The 21,895-nt window shown below is 40.2% G+C and overlaps 1 protein-coding gene across 4 annotated transcripts in view; it reads left to right on the top strand.

Moving 5' to 3' along the window:
• Nucleotides 1-21,895, top strand: part of DDAH1 (dimethylarginine dimethylaminohydrolase 1) — a 165,255-nt gene that overhangs the window by 126,170 nt on the left and 17,190 nt on the right. For all 4 annotated transcript variants that reach the window (XM_020795036.3, XM_078392199.1, XM_020795037.3 and 1 more), the window contains exons 2-4: nucleotides 5,989-6,088; nucleotides 7,855-7,928; nucleotides 10,489-10,608. In XM_020795036.3, coding sequence (XP_020650695.2) covers nucleotides 5,989-6,088; nucleotides 7,855-7,928; nucleotides 10,489-10,608 — 294 coding nt within the window. The remainder of the gene's footprint in view (nucleotides 1-5,988; nucleotides 6,089-7,854; nucleotides 7,929-10,488; nucleotides 10,609-21,895) is intronic.

Below are 21,895 nucleotides of genomic sequence, written 5' to 3'. Positions count from 1 at the left end.
TCAGGGGATGGGGACTGGGGAGAAACTTAGGAAGAATGGTTGGGCAACTATTGGGCCGAGGAGCCCTGTGAAGAAGAGGAAACCCAGGGTGAATATATAAAGAAGATTCCTTGGTACCATTTTGGGTTCCCAAGGGGGAAGCTGAAAAGTATGAATACCAATTGCCGGGGCTGGTGGGGCTCACAATTACAAACACAATTAACTCTGCAAAGGTTTCTGGTTTTTTTTTTTTTAAAGAATACAAACCTATTCAAACTGGATAATGTAAATATGTACCCTGAATGCACGAAAAAAGACATCAGACATTTGAACAGGGGTCCTCTAAAGTCTCTTTACTCCCAAGTCAAAGAATCAGTCCCAGAACGTCTTTTATATAATAATCCAAATAATAAAAGGTGGCTGTTCCAATAAGAGAAAACGTTAAAAGCCACATTGGATCCTTTCGGAGCAAGATGACATATAAATATTTCAAATAAATAAATATAATGAATGAATAGTATAGTACATAAATAATGCATAATAATACCCACTACACATAACGTGCTTTTCGTGTCCGACTCTTCGTGACCCCATGAAGCAGAGCATGCCAAGCCCCCTGTCTTCCACTGCCTCCTGGAGTTTGGTTAAATTCATGTTGGTAGTTTAGATCAGTGGTTCTTAACCTTTGTTACTCAGGCGTTTTTGAACTGCAACTCCCAGAAACCTCAGCCAGCAGAGCTGATGGTGAAGGCTTCTGGGAGTTGCAGTCCAAAAATATCTGAGTAACAAAGGTTAAGAACCAGTGGTTTAGATGATACTGTCCAACCATCTCGTCCTCTGTCATCCCCTTCTCCTCTTGCCCTCACACTTTTCCAACATCAGGGTCTTTTCCAGGGAGTCTTCTCTTCTCATGAGATGGCCAAAGTATTGGAGCCTCAGCTTCAGAATCTGTCCTTCCAGTGAGCACTCAGGGTTGATTTCCTTCACAATGCATAGGTTTGTTCTCTTTGCAGTCCAGGGGATTCTCAAGAGTCTCCTCTAGCACCACAATTCAAAAGCATCAATTCTTCAGCGGTCAGCTTTCTTTATGGTCCAGCTCTCACTTCCATATATCGCTTCTGGAAAAAACATAGCTTTGTCTATGCAAACCTTTGTTGGCAAGGTGATGTCCCTGCTTTGTAAGATGCTGTCTAGGTTTGTCATCGCTTTCCTCCCAAGAAGCAGGCGTCTTTTAATTTCGTGGTTGCTGTCACCATCTACAGTGATCATGGAGCCCAAGAAAGTAAAATCTGCCACTGCCTCCATATCTTACCCTTGTATTTCCCAGGAGGACCAGTGGCCATGATCTTAGTTTTTTTTGATGTTCAGCTTCAGACTGTTTTTTGCATTCTCCTCTTTCACCCTCATTAAAAGGTTCCTTAATTCCTCCTCACTTTCTGCCATCAGAGTAGTATCATCTGAATATCTGAGGTTGTTGATATTTCTTCCAACTCTCTTAATTCCGGCTTGGGAATCATCCAGTCCAGCCTTTCGCATGATGCATTCTGCATATAAGTTAAATAAGCAGGGGGACAATATACAGCCTTGTCGTACTCCTTTCCCAATTTTGAACCAATCAGTTGTTCCATATCCAGTTCTAACTGTTGCTTCTTGTCCCACATACGGATTTCTCAGGAGATAGATAAGGTGATCAGGCACTCCCATTTCTTTAAGAACTTGTTGTGTTCCACACAGTCAAAGGCTTTTGCATAGTCATTGAAGCAGAAGTAGATGACTTTCTGGACCTCTCTGGCTTTCTCCATAATCCAGCACATGTTAGCAATTTGGTTTTAGTTCCTCTGGCCCTTTGTAATCTAGCTTGTACTTCTGGGAGTTCTCGGTCCACATACTGCTGAAGCCTACTTTGTAGGATTTTGAGCATAACCTTGCTAGCGTGTGAAATGAGTGCAGTTGTACAGTAGTTGGATCATTCTTTGGCACTGCCCTTCTTTGAGATTGAGATGTAGAGTGATCTTTTCCAATCCTCTGGCCACTGGTGAGTTTTCCAAACTTGCTGGCATATTGAGTGTAGCACCTTGACAGCATCATCTTTTAAGATTTTAAATAGTTCGACTGGAATGCCATCACCTCCACTGGCCTTGTTGTTAGCTATGCTTTCTAAGGCCCACTTGACTTCACTCTCCAAGATGTCTGGCTCAAGGTCAGCAACCACACTATCCGGGTTGTCCAGGACATCCAGATCTTTCTGATATAATTCCTCTGTATATTCTTGCCAACTCTTCTTGATGTCTTGTGCTTCTGTTAGGTCCCTACTGTTTTATCAAGGTCCCTACTGTTATTATGTCCATCTTTTCACAAAAAGTTCATTTAATAGCTCCAATTTTCTTGAACAGATCTCTGGTTTTTCCCTTTCTATTATTTTCCTTTATTTCTTTGCACTGTTCATTTAAGAAAGCCCTCTTGTCTTTCCTTGCTGTTCTTTGGAAGTCTGCATTCAATTTTCTGTAACTTTCCATATCTCCCTTGCATTTTGTTTCCCTTCTCTGCTATTTGTAAGGCCTTTTTGGACAGCCACTTTGTTTTGTTGCATTTCCTTTTCTTTGGGATGGTTTTGTTGCTGCCTCCTGTACAATGTTACGAGCCTCCATCCATAGTTCTTCAGGCTCTCTGCCCACCAAATCTAGTTCCTTAAATTTGTTCTTCACTTCCACTGTGTACTCATAAGGGATTTGGTTTAGATTATACCTGACTAGGCCAGTGGTTTTTCCCACTTTCTTCAATTTAAGGTTGAGTTTTGCTATAAGTAGCTGATGATCAGAGCCACAATCAGTTCCAGGTCCTGTTTTTGCTGACTGTGTAGAGTTTCTATAGAGAATATAATCAATCTGATTTTGGTATTGCCCATCTGGTGATGTCCATGTGTTTAGTCACCTCTTGTGTTGTTGGAAAAGAGTGTGATGACCAGCTTGTTCTCTTGACAAAACTCTATTAGATTTTGCCCTGCTTCATTTTGAACTCCAAGGCCAACCATACCTGCTTTTTCCTTTTATCTCTTGACTCCCTACTTTAGCATTCCAATCCCCTATAATGAGAAGAACATCTTTCTTTGGTGTCAATTCTAGAAGGTGTTTTAAGTCTTCATAGAATTGGTCAACTTCAGCCTCTTCAGTATTGGTGGTTGGTGCATAAACATGGATTACTGTGATGTTGAAAGGTCCACCTTGGATTCGTATTGAAATCCTTTTTGAGATTGTATCCCAGTACAGCTTTTCTCACTCTTTTGTTGACTATGAGGGCTACTCCATTTCTTTTACGGGATTCTTGCCCACAATATATGATAATCGTCTGAATTGAATTTACCCATTCCCATCCATTTTAGTTCACTGACACCCAGGATGTCGATGTTTATTTTTGCCATCTCCTGTTTGACCACATCCAGCTTACCAAGGTTCATAGATCTTACATTCTAGGTTCCTATGCAGTATTTTTCTTTGCAGCATTGGACTTTCCTTTCACTTCCAGGCATGCCTGCAGCTGAGTGTCCTTTCGGCTTTAGCCCAAACACTTCATTAGCTCTGGAGCTACTTGTACTTGTCTTCCACTCTTCCTCAGTAGCATTTTGGATGCCTTCTGACTTCAGGGGCTCATCTTCCAGCTTCATATATTTTAGCCTTTTGTTTCTGTTCATGGGGTTTTCTTGGCAAAGATCCTGGAGTGGCTTGCCAGTTCCTGCTCCAGGTGGATCACATTTAGTCCGAACTCTCCACTATGTCCTGTCCATCTTGGATGTCCCTGCACGGCATAGCCCATAGCTTCTCTGAATTACTCAAGCCCATTCGCCATGAAAAGGCAGCTATCCATGAAGGAGCTATTTGAAATACTGTTGCTTAAATCAACATGATTAGGGCCTAATTTCTGCTTCTGGGAAGAAGCAACTCTGTTCCTCCCCAACTCTCCTCTCTAAACCAAAACTTTAAAAACAGAGCCCCTTCATTTAAAAATCTGCCCATACAGTTAGGCCACAGGGATTACATAGGCAATAATTGGAAAGTCCAGTACAGTAAATGGGTGGAAGTCTCAGGAACCCACTGATAGGCACCAAATGAGGCATATTTGTTGCCAAGTTTTCCTTGTGCTATCTTGCAGGTGGGATAGCTTTAGACTGCTGAAAAGAGTCTACCCCCTTTATGTTTTATCCATCTCTTTGGACATGAAAAACATTAACTGTGGATACATATAAAGGAAAAATCTGGAGCTATCACAGTTCTTTCCTTCCACTGCAAAATCTTAGCAAACGTCATAGGAAAAACATATGCCCTTGGGAGACATGGAGAGAGAATGAATGCAAGCCAACAAGTGAAAATGCGTGGCAGCTAGACATATTCCCCTATCTTTGCCTTTCATTTGTTTCCAGTTATTTCAGTAAGTAAATTACTGTATTATAGCTAGTAAAGTGCATCACTGGTCTGTTAGCAATCTGATCCAATATATGAATCCCTCCCAGGGAGGGGGATCAGAGGAGTAAAGGCCCCAAAACAGTGGCATATCTTTCAGAACTCTAGACAGAAGGGAAACCACAAGAGTTTAGTTTTGGGGACAAAACAGATGTCACAAATACATTAATCTGTCATTAAAGGAGAGGTATCTTTAAATACTAAAAGTATCTGAAAGCTCAGCCGGAAGCTTCTCTCACCTCTAACTTGGAAATTAGGTTTTGTGTTGTGAGTGACTGATCTCCAGCATTCCTTTGCATTCTGGTTTTTCAACCATGGTTTTTCTAACACAAATGTGTTTTCAGCTCTAATCACAATCTAACTATAATGTCCATTTCTGCCTTTAGTTGAGTCTTTTTATTTATTTTTTCTGGGGGTGGTTATTCTTCTTAAGCTCCCTCCAACCTTTTGATGAGAAGCACAAAGCCTTAAAAGGGGAACATGTCTGAATATACCATACCACTGCCTCTCCATGATTTTTCCCTGCATGTGTTTCCCTCCCTATACTGATGGACTTGTTTTCCTTACACTAGAGGATCCAAGGCACTAAGAGTTAAGAGGAGACTGGCCCCTCAAAAGGGTTCAAAGGCTTTCCGTCTTGGAGGATCTATTCTAGACTGAGTGATCTCAGGGTTAGGGAAGCTAGTTGTTAGCTAGTCTCAGACCTTTCCTCCTAGCACTTCTGTGTCATTGGCATGGCTATATATAAGGGTGAATTTCAGGGGTTCAAAAACCCCATTGGTGTAAAAATATATCTCATAAAGTTTTTTTTAATTGCTGTTAAAACAGAAGAGAGACAACATTGGTTTTGTGTTTCCGGGATGAAACTCTTGGGCTCCTTAATTGACAGTATTCATTCAAACAATTCACTGATGTTGTTACAAGACCTAAATAACCTTCTTAAGCTCCAGCCTTTTGACACTATAGATATTACATCTGGGAATAGTTGTGGTGTTTTTTTTTAATATATAGCTTCTGAGTTATATCAGAGTTGTGTCCACCTACTACCTATTTTCCCTACCAGGGTAATAAATTCACCTGCTCTCAAATTCAGCCACTTCACTTGGCATCACTGTACCAAGGTGGATGGAGGAGGCATTGCTTTCTTTGTGCTAGTACAGATCTTGATATTCTGAGAACTTGTCTCTTGCTTTCCTTTCACCTGGTTTATCTTATTGCTGTGACCAATGCCTTGGCTCTACATTCTGGATGCAGTCCAGAGAAAACCAGTGGAACCTTTCTGCCATTTCTCATGTTACCTTGAAAGGGGGTGAGGAGACCATACAAGACTAAGGGTTTTTCTCATCCCAAGTTATAACTTTTGAAATCTATTTTTCTGAACAATGTAAAGACTATGTTTCATCAAATTTCTGGGCATTTCCTTCTTGGTTGACTCACAGATGTTGAAGTTGATTTGAAGTCCAAAAGCATGCATTAGCTTATATATCTATGCATCTATCTGTATGTTAAAAACTGCAGCCAAATGGAATTGTACAATATGTTGTTTTTTAAACAGGTGGAAGCCATGAAGAGAGCACTTGAAAGCCTCAATCTGAACATTGTAGAAATGACAGATGAACAAGCAACGTTAGATGGAGGAGATGTTTTATTTACAGGTAAAAATAAATTTTAAAGCTAGAATATTTACCATTTCATGTTTCAGCAGCTTAGACACCTGGATAGTATAGAGATAATTAATATCTATCAGATTTTTTTCTGATACGACATTTTTAAATTAGTTGATTTGTTTACCAGATAACGACATGATGCTTTAAGCATAGAAAATGGGTTCCTAACATAGAAATTCCCTAATATCTGATAAATGATTGATATAGAAGTGAACTAAATGCAAGAAAATCTATTTGTCATAGTAGGTTACATGTCAGTCAGACGTCTTGGTAAAAGTGTGATGTACTACCATTGTGAAATGTAACGTGCTACTCAGGAAAACATAATCATCAGTCAACCCTCCTATTATAATTGTAGTGTGTTTGTTTTTTTTGTTATAGACAGCCATTGTTGCATTGATAAGTTTTCAGGCCATATCTAACTTTGGTACCTAGTCACATGGCTTGCCCTAATCAAATGGGAGCATGTAGACATTATTATGGGTAGCGTGGAAGCCATCACAGCTACCAGGAACACATCATCTAAAGAGAAAAAGTCTTCTTCCTTCTACCTATGCAGAATGGGGGGCTCCCTTGCTTGGATCACTGATGATCATTAAGGAGACCTCCTGGAACCATTCTGTCCAAGAAAATAATATAGAAAATTAATAATTTGTCTCTGTGTTCCAGCCAAATCAGCAAACTTCAGGGGAAAACTGAAGATCCATTATCCCGGGTTCCCTACTGCACCATTAAAACATAACATAACCATACCAATCATATAAATTGCCCATATTGCTTACTGCCTGTGACACATGCCAATATGTATGCAAAATTGAGAGAAGACAATCTTTCAAATTTAGTATACAATTATTTGGAATAATACTGTTCCCAGAGTATGTGTCAGAGGTTAGCATTGTTGGGCAACTGCTAAGGCCCACATCTCAGCAGATAACCCACTTGGGGTCCCTGGCATTCCCATGCATTCCTCATTCTCCTTGCTGTTGCTGTTTGTTCACCTCCACTGTGAAACTATAGGCAGTGAGAGGTGCAAGAGGAAACAGGAGCTTCTGCAAGTGTTGTCTTTCCTTTTCTGTAAATCCCTCTTTTTTGGGAGCTGATGGTAGGCCCCAAAGGAGACTATTATTGACTAGTCAATAGCATTGAGAAGGAGTAGGAAGGAGGAAGAGATCACCAGGAACCATCCTGCAACAAAATTTAGAATCAGCACAGATTAATCTGATGATCTCAAAATACAAGTAGAAAGGATGATATGTTTTGGTGGATTAGTATCAATATAAGTATGCTTGTAACTTTACAAGAACTATCTAGCTTTTCAGAACTATATATTCTTTCTCATGGAATTATGCTTAGATTAGAATATACATAATACAGAATCCATTTACACTGATACTTTAAAGTCACCAAGTACATTCAGCAAGTTTTGTATATACACAAGCTGAATGCCATTCGTGACTTATAAAGTATCTGTTTCAAGAGCACCACAGAATTTTCAAATGAAATAGTGGTTTTTGTTATATTTCTCAAATGCATAAATAAAATTGAATCTACTTTAACATTTTAAAGCAATAATTAAACTTGATGTTGCATGACTCCTACTGTGTGTGAGAAAGTGAATTGGTGGTCTTTGAAGGGCATGTCTATACATAATTATTCATATTTTAGCATCTTCAGTCAAATGAAAAGAAAAAAAGCTGCTGATACTTTTCCTGCACCTGAGCTTGACCCACACCTATTCATTTTCCTTTTCCCAGGTAGGGAGTTTTTTGTGGGCCTTTCAAAACGGACCAATCGTCGTGGTGCAGAAATTCTGGCAGACACCTTTAAGGTTAGGAGACTTGAGAATTGACTTGGGTGGGTAAAGTAATGCAAGAAGAGCCATGTTCTATAATATCTAAAAGAGAAAGAAGATTTTGTTATAACCATGTTTCCCAAAATGTTTGTCGTCATTTCCTTTCCTAATTGTTGAGATGCTCTTATGCTTCTCTACCTCTCCTTTATCATCCTCCAACCCACTTTGACAAAAAAACCTCATGATTTAAAAGTAAGAAATAAATAAAGACAAAATCTTAATAAAATTATTTTAAATAGAAAATATGCAGAAGTGGTTTTTCTTCAGAAACCCTATGTTCTAACAAAAATATCTATCACAAAAATTAGTTTCAGATGATAAATTTTTAAATGAAATTTTTAGTTTTTTGTGGAAGTCCCTTGGATATTCTCTGTGCCTTACCCGGGGGTGGGGGTGGGGAGCATGCCCTCAGCTCAGGAACCAGCAAGCTACAGCAAATAAGATTACTCTTAACAGAAGTTATAATATATGCACTACATTTGAGGGTGATTTAACATGATTTCTGCTTGTGCTACAATTGCATATTTACTCTCATAAAGATAAATGGGATTTACCTCCATATAAATATGCACAGATCTAAGGTGTAAAGTTTGAAATGAGGGTGGGCTCTAAATAAGTTATTGGACTGCAACTCTCATCAATCCTATGCAGCACGGCCAATGGCTAAAGATGATGGACTTTGCAGTTCAACAACATATTGAGGGCCACATATTTCTCCATCCCAAGATTTAACAACATTCAAGTCCCCTTCTAGGCCTCCACTGAAAAATTTACTTTTCATTTTTTTAAGGTGACCAGAGTTCCCAAAAGATAAACAATTCTGTGTTTCTTCCTGTTACAGAATTTGGAATTTCTGGTTAAATTCCTCTAGCTGTGCAGCAAAAATTCACAGAGCAGAATAGTTTCGAGTTCCCCAAAATGGTCCACCACTTTTTCTCATCAACAGGCACTTAGTCTCTTTAACTCACTCTGAGACATGAGTAGGAGAAAGAATAAAAGGCTTTATTAGTAACAAGTTGAACAGATCAGACAGCAAACTGACATGTACTATATATGCCAGCGTACAAAATGACTTTTTGGCCCTGAAAAACATCCCTCCAAGTGTGGGGGGGGGTCGTCTTTTACGCTGGGTTCACTTCAACCCCAACAGCCCGGAGAGGATATAATCGCATGCACCTGACAGCGTGAAACCGAATCGTGTCTCCGAGTGCCCCTCCTGCGGCTGACTCCGAAAGCCAGGGTACCATGTCCCTCTGCTCGGCAGCTCCAGTCTAGGAGGGAGCTCCCCCGAGTCAAAGCCCAGGCAGAGCTCCACCAATATTCCCAACTCCCAAAAATGCCGCTCCCGGTTCTCGGGCCCGACAGTTCTCCCGCTGTTCGAGCTGTTCAAGTTGGTCTCCCTGCAGGCACAATCCACGGAGCCGGTTTTCAAAAGTATCTCTCCCCCCCCCCCGTCTCAGCTGGTCTCTCCGGTTTGTCTCGCTGGTCCCCCGGAGGGAGAGTCACCCTGGCAGCAGAGTCCTCCAGGCAACAAACAGAGGCAGCACTTCAAAGTGTTTCAGACGCTTTGAAACAGACATCTCACGACCCCAGATATTTGGTGTGTGGAAGGTGTGCGGAAGAGGGAGTAGTCTTGTATGGCGAGTATATAAGGATCTCTATATTTTGAGTGGAAATGTTGGGGGGTCGCCTTATACACCCAGTCGCCTTGTATGCTGGCAAATACGGTATTACTGCTTTCAACAACAAACTTCAACAGACTCTAGAGAAGGAAAAAGCTCTGAGCAGAGAAGTGAGGCTCTCTTTGAATTCAGAAGCAGAAAAGGAATGATTAGTTAGTGCTAGATAGATTGACAATTCCCTCCAGCCCAGAAAAGTCCTTCCTAGACACAGCTACTATAGGCAGTATGCAAGGTTGTAAAAACTCCCAACAGTTCCATGCTTAAACATTCTTATAGCAGAGATGTGTTTTGAAGATGTCTTTTGTTTCTCTGGATCTCTATATTGAAAGGAATTTCACTTGACACAAAGCAGGCTTGATTTATAATTACCAACACTAAAGAGTTTTGGAAATGTTAAGTTAGGCATTCTCTGAAGTTTGGAAGAATGAAGTACAATCTAAACAAACAAACAAACAATAAAGCCTGACATAATTATTGAGATTTTGCATATTCCAAATTTAGATGCTTTATAAACACGTACATTCCATTGCCTTTGGTATTATTTAATCCCAGAGAAAGCATTTAGGATGCATTTGTTATTAGGAAATGATGGTGGTTATTTTTCAAACTCTTAATCAACCTTTACTTGCTTTAGAAGACCTTAAAATCAATTACCAGTTGCACTCGCTTTGCATATTGATTAAACAATACTTTTATTTACTCGTTTCCTGAAGAAATGATAGTAGTGGTATGTTATACTGTATGTACAAGGCACAGCAGTCCAAAGACAGCTGTGCCTTAAGTTGACTCCTGTTTATATTTATGGAATTATGTATCTAATGTATTTTCCTTGCAAATACCTAATTGCTCTGCAGGACTATGCTGTTTCCACAGTCCCCGTTTCGGATTCCTTGCACCTGAAGAGTTTTTGCAGCATGGCTGGGCCAAACCTCATTGCTATTGGTTCAAGTGAAGCTGCACAGAAAGCCCTCAAGGTAAAAAAAATGCTCAAAATACTTGGTGCTGGAAGATGCGGGCTGTAGTTTCAATATTTCTCTTTAGAATCTATACAAGAAGGAATCTTTGTATTGCTACGAGGCCTATCTGTGCATAGCCCCAACTACAGCCTGGTCTTGTCACCTTGAAATTAAAGTCCAGACAAGGCAATGCTCCCCCTGGTGGGAGGTAACACTTTTTTTATAGTTGCTTATTGATGTTTGTATTATTAGGTTCCCCCCCCCTTTAGGTTTGTATGTTTATGTTTTATATTATAAAAAAAAAATTTAGAAAGATATTAAAGGCCAAACAAGGCAATATATTGCATAGATATTTATATTTAGCATTCATGTTTTAAATATGTAAATAGCAAGTGCCTGGAAAGAGGAGATGGTTGATAATTGTTAGGATTAGTACAGATATAAATTCTTCTCCCTTTGCTGGGGTTCCTAAGGAAATGTCTTCCTCTGATGTATGTGTTTGATTTGGAGAGAAAGGAACACAATGCTCTGTGCGCACTGTGGTCCAACAGGGTGGATGTAACAGTAGAAATGGAAAAGGCAGTGGAGATGCACCCTGGGAGAACCCTCCATGGCTGACTGGAACATAAACCAAAGCACTCCACCTGCAACAGCATGTGGCACATACCACCTTTGTTAGCACTATAGCAGAAACTAGAAGGGTAAGAAATAATAAGTATCAGATTATTCATGGTTCTGTTCTGTATCTTCCCCAGTTGGGCTGCACTATCCATGCTCATTTTTCCCCCTCACATTCTTCTAGTGTAACCAGTGGTTTAGCCTTGGGGGCAGAGTGTGTGAGGAACTGAGTGTGAATTTAAAATAAAAAAAAATAAACTTCTTCTAATTCCACAGCGGATAAAATGGTTACCTGTAGAGCAGATTGGCTTCAAGTCTCCCTCAGCAGACCACCCCTTATTTGTTAGTTTTCCTCAACTGGCACTTACTGGCTTGATACATTTACTCAGAGACTCTGATAATGAGAAAGAATAAAATATTTCCATTAACTTACAATTCTGCATAGATAAAAACAAACATCATATTGTGTGAAAATGTTGACTTGTTATATCACTGAGCTTAACTGGTGAATTAGCTTCATTGCTGACTGACTGGTTATATAACTGACAGAACACTTCATTCTAACTATCTTCAGACTCCATTGCTATCACTGACAGAACCCCAGCTATCTGTAAAAAGGCGGGGCAAAGCATCTGAGATAGAGAGAGAACTATTGGCTGTTACTGACTTGACTGACATCCACCCCACTCCTGAAGAGTTCCTCCCAGCTAAAAAAGTCCGTAAACGGCATTATATGTAGATGGCAAGATATCCAACAATTAGTAGAGGAATGTTTTCAGAAGTTGCAAGGGTTGCAGATAAAAGATGGGCTTGTTTAGCGTCTCAAACCCAAATCGGATGAAAGCTGAAACTGCCATCATGCCATGTTTTACTGTCATTTTTGAAAGGTGTCTGGAAAAGATGTTAGCTTCTTTATCATGAATTTTTGGAGCTTTACTACTGTTTTGGTGCATTTGCTCCCTCTTTCACTTGTACATTGATCAGTGTGGTACATGGGGAAACATCTAGCCACTGTTTGTATTTTCTGTACATTGCATTTGGATGGCAGCAGGTAGTTTCAGCAGCATTTGTGCATGTGTGTGGAGTAACTGATGGATGTCAAATGATTGGCAAATAATGTGTATTCGAATGTGTTGGGACTGGCTGAGGGAATGGCCATAAAGGTACAGCTTCAAATTATAGGATCTGAGGGTGAATGAGGGAGATGGGAACTGGGCTTTGTGGAGGGCAACTGGGAATAATCAATTGAGCAAGAGTGAGGGAAAAGGAGACTTAAGTGTACACTGAAATAGATCTGCAGTTACATATTTTTGACCTAATATAGCTGCAACCAAGGGTTTATGTGCTGGAGGGTGGTGAGCACTCAGAGATAAATAGATAACATCACAGAACTGTGATAAATGAATTTTTTTCCCATAACCATGTGTAATATTTGGTCACTAGTATAGAATCAAACCTGAAAGCCAAAGGTAACATAGTGAGTCCTGAGCTGTCAAACTGGAACTGACTTATGGCGAGCCTAATAAGACTTTCAAGGTAAGCCAGATATTTAAGGAGTAGCTTTACTAGTTCCAAACACCCCAGTAAGTTTCCATGGCCACCATGCGTGTGTGCAGGGGGCGGAGAGCTGTCTCCACTGCCCAGTTCTGGGAAGCCCACGGACTGGCACCAGACCACAGACTGGGGGTTGGGGACTCCTGCACTACACCATTCTGGGTACCTAAAATAACATAATAGACATTGTATACTGTACTGGGAAAATTGAGAGTTGACTCTTACAGAGATTCTGTTGGCAGCATAATCCAGAAATGAGTGTGTCACTAGCTAGTTTTGAAGGGAAGGAGGCCAAGAAAAAAGCATAGCTCGTGGAGATGGGCATGGGAACACTGTTGTTCCCCAGTCCTCCAAAGCAGAGTTGATGGGGAACATAAGGGACTGCAAAGGGAAGGGGGGAGGATCGATATAAATTGCCTCCAGCACTTCATCAGTGGAAAGGCTCATTTCCTCCTCCTCCTCCTCCTCCTGCAGCCATTTCCCTTCCCCTTGCAGTCCTCAATGCCACCTTCTCCACTTATGGATCCAAGCCCTTATGTTTGTCTTTTGGATTTATTACATGTGCTAAAGATAGCTTTTTTCCTAACCAATAAATCCATGTTTAGCCTGTTTTAAAAGGACGAAAGTATTATCTTAATTAAATATCTTCAAAGGGTCATTGGTTTGGATTCCCTGAAAGTTTTTTTAATCAGTTAATTAATCTATTAAGTAAAAAGCAGCTGATTGACAGCCCTAGTATATAAAGATTCTCAAATGATTTGGCTTTCCTTTGCTAATGTTCTCTTGGAATGGCTTTATATTACAAAAACTACTTTAGAGCAAGCCATGGACTTTTTAATTTGATATAAACATGTTTTCCCAGTCCCCAGGAGAAGGCTGATAAATGGCTTCCTGACTATACTTTTCTTCCTTATTACTTATCAGGACTGACATATCAAGTTTATTTGAAAGCAATCCTTTTCCCAGTGGCAGCCTTTATTCCTACTCTACTAAAAGAACTGCCACCTAGTTATGCTTAAAAGTTACAAAAACAATATTACTGGCAGGAAAGTTATAAAGTTGGACATGAATCAGGCATTGAAATAAAACAAAAAGCAGGGAAACTGCCCGAACAGGTTTCCAGGTACACAGGAAACATCAGGCAAAAGAGGCCGATTTAAGAATAAAGAGTTCTGTGGAAGAGGGATGAAAAGTTCTTCCAGACAGAAGGGTCGGGTAAGAAAACGGATTTCGTTGGAGAAACAGAGAAAGATTACCAGTGGAAGATGATGATTTGTGAGCAGCCTGTAAAATGAGGCAGGTTGACTGCAGAATAAAAAGCCTTTTCTGGAAACATCTAAATTCTAAGATAGGCTGTTGAGAGGGATTTGAAAGAAACATGAAGTAATCTACTCTGTGACAACAGACCCTCTGTGGTCCCTTAACAAGCAAATGGGTTAATCTGGCTTATTTCTGACTCTCTCTTGTTGGGAAATGGTTCCCTGTGGGGCTACAAAGGTGGTTGGCTTCGGAGAAAGGATGACTCAAGGAGGGGGCCACAGGGCAGGTGCCCTGCCAAACATATTTCTTGCTGCTTCACACATTTGATGGGGAAAATAGCATGGCTTTTAAAATCACATTATCGTCTGTGTATTAATGAGTTATAGTATAGTCTGACTCCATTTTGTTTTTTTAAATGTAAAAGTGATTTTAATTATGCAAAAATAAAGACTCTTCATCTCCCTCAGTGTGCAATTCAGAGCCATATTAGAAGTGACATTAATTGCATTAATGCAGTGAATATACAGGGGGCAGGCCATGTACATATCAATACCAGCTGAGCTGTTTTCTAAGTTTTCTTATAATCTCTTAAGATTTCTTACCAACAATTTAATTTTCAGCTTCTGGACTATTGATAGTATTAACAGTTCTCCCTCTTCAGTACAGAGACAAAAAAACAAAACTGAGATCCATTAACCTTTTCTTCTGTAGAAAAGGATATATATTTTGATAGAAGGAATGGGTAACCCCCTTGCCTTCCAGTATTTGTAGAACATTTAAAAGTTATCTGTAACTTTGGAATTATAACTTTAACTATCAGCCCAAATAAGTTATAGTGGCAGAAGCAGCTGCTTTTCATTGACAACGTCATATGATAGAAATTAGAAAACTTGTATTCTCTGTGGAAGTCTTGTTCTAGAAAGAAAGAAGAGCCTCATATGAGAATGGGTAGTAGATTGGAAGGGGTTGTGTGATGCCGGTAGCTGTAGGCAAAGCCAGAGGCAGTGTTCCCATTGCAATCCCCCTACACATAAAAATACGTACAACCTCCCTCTGCCCCCACTTAACACTCTCAGACACAGTCAGAGAGAGGCACATATGCAGACAGACAGACAGACACACACTGACAGATGGACACAGACAAAAACACGCACACATACACCTTCTCACTTGTAATTGTTGTAAGCCGCCCAGAGACCTTTGGGTAGAGTGGGCGGCATATAAATTAAAATAAATAAATAAATAAAATAAAATAAAATGATAAATAAAATAATAATCAGTACATTTGTACGGGTCTTTTCCATTATAAAACACATGCTCCAAATGTTTTGGATAATTCACTTAATATGTAAGCACTCATAGAAATATGTTCACAAAAACAGCTGCTATTAATTAATCTACATTGAAGATTAGTAGAGCTACGCTAATGTTTATGAGAACCAGTTATGTGTACACTGTAGTGGATAGTATGACAGACTAGGACTTGGGAGACCTGGGTTCAAATCATCACTTTGTGATGGTGATTCATTGGGCAGTGGCACTATAAAACTGCTCCTTACAAATCTCACATATCTTGGAAGCCCTTTTTAGATCACTGTATGGTAAATGTGGCTACCATACAGCACATAACACTCATACATGCACTGATCAAGCATTCTGTTAGTAATTAATACTAAGTCTTTTCTCTTATCCCTTTCTTGGCAAGCGGGGATGGAGAGTTTAATCTTCTCCTCTCCTTCCTCAGCTCTGAGATCCCATCGCGCACACATACCCAGTCTGCGCCATACAGCTGATTGGTCTTTTCCCATCACCATGTGGTTGAAAAGAAGGGAATGTGATTTTAATGGAAACAATTGCACATGGGGATGACTTTCCTTACTGATATTCAGGCTGGCATCTTTGTGACCCAGCTGGGGAGGAAGGTATGCTGGGATGACTCTGTGCACAGTCAGACAACCAAGTGATGAGGTGATGGAGGGTGATTTTCAAAAGGCTCAGCATCCATAGCAGGCCACAGGTAGGTTTTTCATGGCTGCATACAAGCTGCAGGTTTCCCACCCTTGCATTAGGCAAAGAATACTGCTGAGATCCATCAGAGGCCCGGGCTCTGTCAAGTACAGAGCCTGCTCAAGAGATTCCATGTCAGCTTACAGGTATTTATCTCAGCATTATGTTTTAAAATGGCCTCTTTAGCCTGTGTTTTCTTTCTAGAATCACTTTTAGCAGTCTTTAGAGTCCTGCTGAGGCAATAGTTGAAATGATGCCTATTTTCTGATGTAATTCAGTTAAAGTTTCATTAGCCCTGGGGACACAAGGCTAGACAAAATCACCACCAGGAATTACTGCAAGAACAAAAACTTGCTTTATTCTTATGATGTGTTCCTTCTCATCTCTCCCTGTACATGTAAATCCCAAGATTCTGTTTGCTTACTTAGTTGGCTGGGCAAACAAAAATGTCCTACTACTAGACTCCATCTAATCCTCAAGGGCTTGTATCAGCTTTGCCAGGCATTGTGCATCTGTGTTGTTTGCTGTAAGTAGACAGATTCTCTGGCTTATTCAGTAGTGACTCTGCTCACTAAAGAAGCACCTCTCGTGGCATTTACAAACACTTCAGCGTTTTCCCTGAGTTCCAAAAGGCTTTTGTATATGACAGTCTGTATTCCCATTAAAATTTAAGTAGTATTGCATATGTGCCAGCAAATGCAATAAAGAAATACGTTATGACTACTTGCTCAAATACTTTCCGCATCATACTTTCCAGTTCAGTAGTTACTTTCTGTCCGTGTAGAGAAATGACGAAATGAACATGCTTTGTGCTTGAGATTTTTTACTCGTGTCAATAAACTGCTCCTCTCTGCAATGGCTCAGGTCATTGTATTTAAGAATTATATTTGTAGAACTTATGTGTTTGGCAGGTGCCACAGAGTGGAACCAGGGGAGGATATAGAACAGGCAGAAACAGTTACAGGTTGGGTGAAAATTTAGAAATCAATTTTGAGATCTGGTGATTTCTGTAGCAGCAAGAAGCTGCCTGCTAATACAAGCATGTGACAAGTAGGACAGTAGGGAGATGGAGATCAGGAAGTAGGAATCCATCCTGGATAGAGCTGTGGAGGACTGTGGCATAGATAGGGGCTTGACTGAAATGGCTCGGCAACACTTTTCACAATGAGTTACGTACAGTAGTTAGAAGACTTGTGATGAAAAAGCTTTTCACTGTGGGACAGTGTCAGATATTTTCCCAACCTACTACCATGCTGTTCTGAAAATACTGGTTGTTTTGTGCATCTTTAATATAGTGGATTTGACTATTGTTATTTGGATAGCAGTAACTGATATATTCCCCTATTGAGACTTTTTCTCAGTTCTGAGAATTGTAGTCCAAAAAGAGAAATATACATGCCTATAATTCTGTAATTGAAACTGGTATTGTCCTGCATTTTAAACTGGAAAGTCCTGTAGAGATGATAAATGCTCAGAATATGTCTGTTACGTTAGCAAAGAAAAGTTCACAAACCAGAGCTCAATGAAGGAATGTTCAGAATTTGGGAACCTCTTGATTATGCATCATAAGTCATCATAACCTATCAACTTTTAAGACAAGGCTCGTATCTGAGGACGTTGCTACAGCCTGACTTACATACATGGAATCTCTGCTTCTCCTGTTGTTCCTGTTTGTTTCCGCTTGCTTTTCAGAGGACCAGTTTCCCTTTTCTTCCTATACAGTACTTATGTTCCAATGAGACAGGATATTCATTCTCCAACATTTCTTTAATTCAATTACAGGTTGAGATATTTCCTTGAGCCCTTTCCTGGAGTTGCTGTTGTTTTCTCTAGAAATTCCTATACAATGGCTGTCAATGAGCCATCGCTCTGACCTTAGTGGCCAGTTATTTCAAAAGAGGCTGAGCTGCTTGGGAATACATTTAGAGTAAAGAAGATTTATAGTCTGTATTAACAATCAAATTCTTGACTACTTTTGAGAGAGGGAAAATATGGAATATATACAGTATGTGTGTGTGTGTGTGTGTGTGTGTGTGTGTGTGTGTCCTTTAAAAAAATATTAATAGATTGAATCATTTTTATTAAACTTTACAGAGACAGCCAGAGTAGACAAAGAACAAAGCAAAGAGCAATTAAAACAATTAAAGAGCAATTAAAACAAGGCATGTAGCCTCAACATAACTCCTGTCAAGGAAAGCAAGGTGCAGGGGGTTAAAAAGAGAGAAAGGAAATGGGGCCCACCCTGCTCATTGATTGTCCAAATTAAAATTACCATGAAGTCCTCCCATGGCTTACAATACCATGCGGGATACGGGTCATCATATATAGAGTCTACACATATTGACCTGTACATTGCCAACCATATATTATATAGATTATAGATTATAATATCTTTAACAAAGAATTGTGGAAATTTTGCTTGGAAAGATATTCTGCCTAAAAGAGCACAAAAGAATTCATTTCAGGTCTTATTTCAGTGAGGAAATGTTGAAAATAAGCCCAGCGGGTTTAATGTCTCTTCTGAGGAAGAACTTCCTTCTCTATTTAGGATACATCTTTACCTATATGAAAACAACAGCTCAAGATATGTAATTATGGAATTGCCTATAAAAAAGCAATGAATTAACATCAGAGAGGTAGTGGAAAAGGCATAAGCAGAGAGGGGTTTCTAAGGAGCTCCACTGAGGGAACCATTCGAAGAGTGATATTAATTTTTTTGTTTCTAACTGGCATCCATTATCCAAACAATGGAAGTAGCTGTCTTCTCTCTTTGACACAGTACAGGAATTAAACTTAAGAGTAAGCCCACCTTTCCATTCTCACATAGCAAAAGAGCAAGGGGGGGGGATATGAATAAAAACACACTTCCACTATAGACTCTCAAAAGGGGTGGCCCTCAGAGGTTCAGTATGAGGGCTCAGGCCGTGACATCTTCCAGGTTTGAGATAAGTTCTCACATGGGCAATCCATGCACAAGTAATGGGCAGATGACCTCCAAATAAAATATTTGATGTAAGGCCAGAATGGTGGGGCAAAAGCAGTTTGACCTTCCTATGAGAAATGTTATCAAGCATATAGTACTGTTATCAGTATTGGCTGGTGAGACTCGGTTGGATCTACATAGAAACAGGAGGGGTGGGTACATTCTACGTACTATCTCTATAACCAGAATGGGACTTCATATAAAGTCTTACATTCCATTTAGTGACCTATAGCAATTCCCTCTCTGGAACAGCACAAATGACTTTCAGGCCTAATTCCCCCTCTTGAATGCACACCTTAATGTGGTGAAGAGTTTTGAGTGTGTCAGTGAAATTGAGAGCAATGCTGTCAGGAGACCAGACTCCATTATGAGCAGGGTCGCCCAAAGCAGAATGGTCACAACTGAGACACCTGACTAAGATGCATCCACCCCCTTTAAGGCAGGTAGTAGAGGAGGAGGACGTGGCAGTGACACTCAAGCTAACTTTTGTTAGTCCTGCGCAGAAGGTGGCAGTGGTAAACCCCTGAGACAGTCCAAAATGAAACAAAAGGTAGTGCTGAGAAATGAGACACACACACACCCCAAGACCAGAAAGCACTCAATGAGCTACTGGGGAAAAGCAAATGACAAATTGCTCTGCTGCTAATGACTTGATTAGTTTAAAGCCAAAAGGATGTTTTGTAGCTGATGAGTACAGAAGTGAAATGAAAGTCCGATGCTGCACAACACATACAGCTGGAGCATGGAATGTGAGAAGTATGAATCAAGGTGACCTGGAAACTGTAAAGCAAGAAATGGGGTGTATAAACATTACAATGCTAGGTGTCAGTGAATTAATGAACTGGAACAGAATATTTTCAGTAAGACAACTATAAAGTGTTCTACTCTTGAAATGACAAACCTGAAGAAATGGAGTAATGCTAATACTGAGGCAAGATGTAACACAGGCATTTATGGCTATAATGCAAAGTCTGGCCAAATAATATCAACCAGTCTCAATGAAAAACCTGTCAACATCATCATTATTCAACAACCCACAGCAAAACTGCTCTGAAAGAAATAAAGAAGAAGAAATAAATCACTAGAGGTAGATAGAATGCCAATAAGGCTCTTTCAAGCCACAGAGACTGAATTTGTCAAAATCCTAATAAGAATATGCCAACAAATATAGAAAACAAAGCAATGGTCTGCAAAATGAAGGCTTTCAATATACATTCCAGTCCCCAAGAAAAGAGATGCGAAGGAAAGCAGTAACTATAGGACCATTCCTTTAATTTCCCATGCAAGCAAAGTTATGCTCAAGATATTCTAATAAAGGCATTTATCTTCTATGGAGTGAGAAATGCCTGATGTTCAAGCTGGATTCTGAAAAGGAAGAGGCATTTAAGATCATATTGTAAATATCTGCTGGCTGCTGGAACACACCAAAGAATTGTCCTTTATAGACTATAGCAAAGCCTTTGACTATGTGGATCATTAGAAACTAAGAATTGTTCTGGAAGAAATGGGTGTGTCTTGGCACTTGATTGTCCTGATATGTAACCTATAATGTGGACAGAATGGTTTCCTATAGGCAAAGTTTTGCAGATACCCTTGAACTGCCAGAAAAACAAACAGGTGGGTCCCAGAGCAAATCAAGCCTGAACTATCTTTGGGGGCAAGAATGATGAAACTAAGGCTATCCTAGTTTGGGCACATCATGAGCAGGTAAGATTCTCTGGAAAAGAGGAAGACCAAATACGAGAGGGATCAACTTCTTAAAGAAACCCATAGGCTTGAGTTTACAACTGAGCAGGGCTGTTGAGGACAGGACATTTTGTAGATTTTCCGGTATGGTTTTGCTTTACCAGGAGAATTAATGAGCATGTGATAGGTTGTCCCTACAGCACATATTCTAACATGCAGGGACAACCTATAACCCAAGTAGGATGGGGGCACTACAACCTGTAGCCATGGGTTAAGATTAAAGATGGGGGTATTTATATTCATATATGAATACCTTCGCACAGGTTGACATAATGAGAGTCCAGCCCCCTGGGACCGGACGGTCCACTCACCGTTCCGCTGCTGCTGGGACCTCCACAGAGCCTTCCAATAGCTCCGGAAATCGCATTCGGCTCGCCACTCCTGGCAGGAGGCGAGACGACATGCCTCTCTGCTAGGTTGAAGACTGGCTCGCCAGACGCAATCTCTGGAGCCATTGGAAGCAGCGGAACAGTGAGTGGACTGTCCAGCCTGTTATGTCCACCTGTGCGGGGGTATTCGTATATAAATACGAATACCCCCATCTCTAGTTAAGATCAGCCCCCTGCTAACCTTAGCTGGTGCTAACTTATAGTAAAGTTTGAGGACTCTTCAAGCAGTAAGGTTTTCCACATCCACCACAGGGTAAATTGGTTTTCAGCATTCCAGTATTCCTCATTTCTCTGTAGATTATTTATGAAATAGCTTTCAGTAAAACCTGCACTGACAGTATATGAATGAAGAATATTCAGTCCATTGAGGGTCTTATGCTAGCCACATTTAAATGCATTAGTTGTTGCCTTTGATTTCAGCTGGCAAAGTATACTTCATAAAATACAATAGGGGAAAAAAAAGGAGGTTGGGGGCTTTGGAAATTATTTCGTTTGACATCAAGAAAGCATGACTCAGGCTTTAGAGAATGTGGAGCAAAATTTACCCTGATCAAGAGGGACAGAATTCCCAGAAAAATTAGACATGCAGGAAATGCCAGGCTGCTAGTATAACTGGTCATGCAGAGGTTTCTGGGCAGGAAACCAGACTCACACAAGCTGAATTTGTGATTGTTAGAATCTTTGTAAACAAGGAAGTTTTGCCAGTAATACATCTTAAATACAAAGCAGTTTGGCAGAGCCAATGTTC

This window comes from Pogona vitticeps, chromosome 4, assembly GCF_051106095.1.
Source record: "Pogona vitticeps strain Pit_001003342236 chromosome 4, PviZW2.1, whole genome shotgun sequence".
NCBI classification, from domain to species: Eukaryota; Metazoa; Chordata; class Lepidosauria; order Squamata; family Agamidae; genus Pogona; species Pogona vitticeps.
This window is presented reverse-complemented; position numbering and strand designations above follow the sequence as displayed.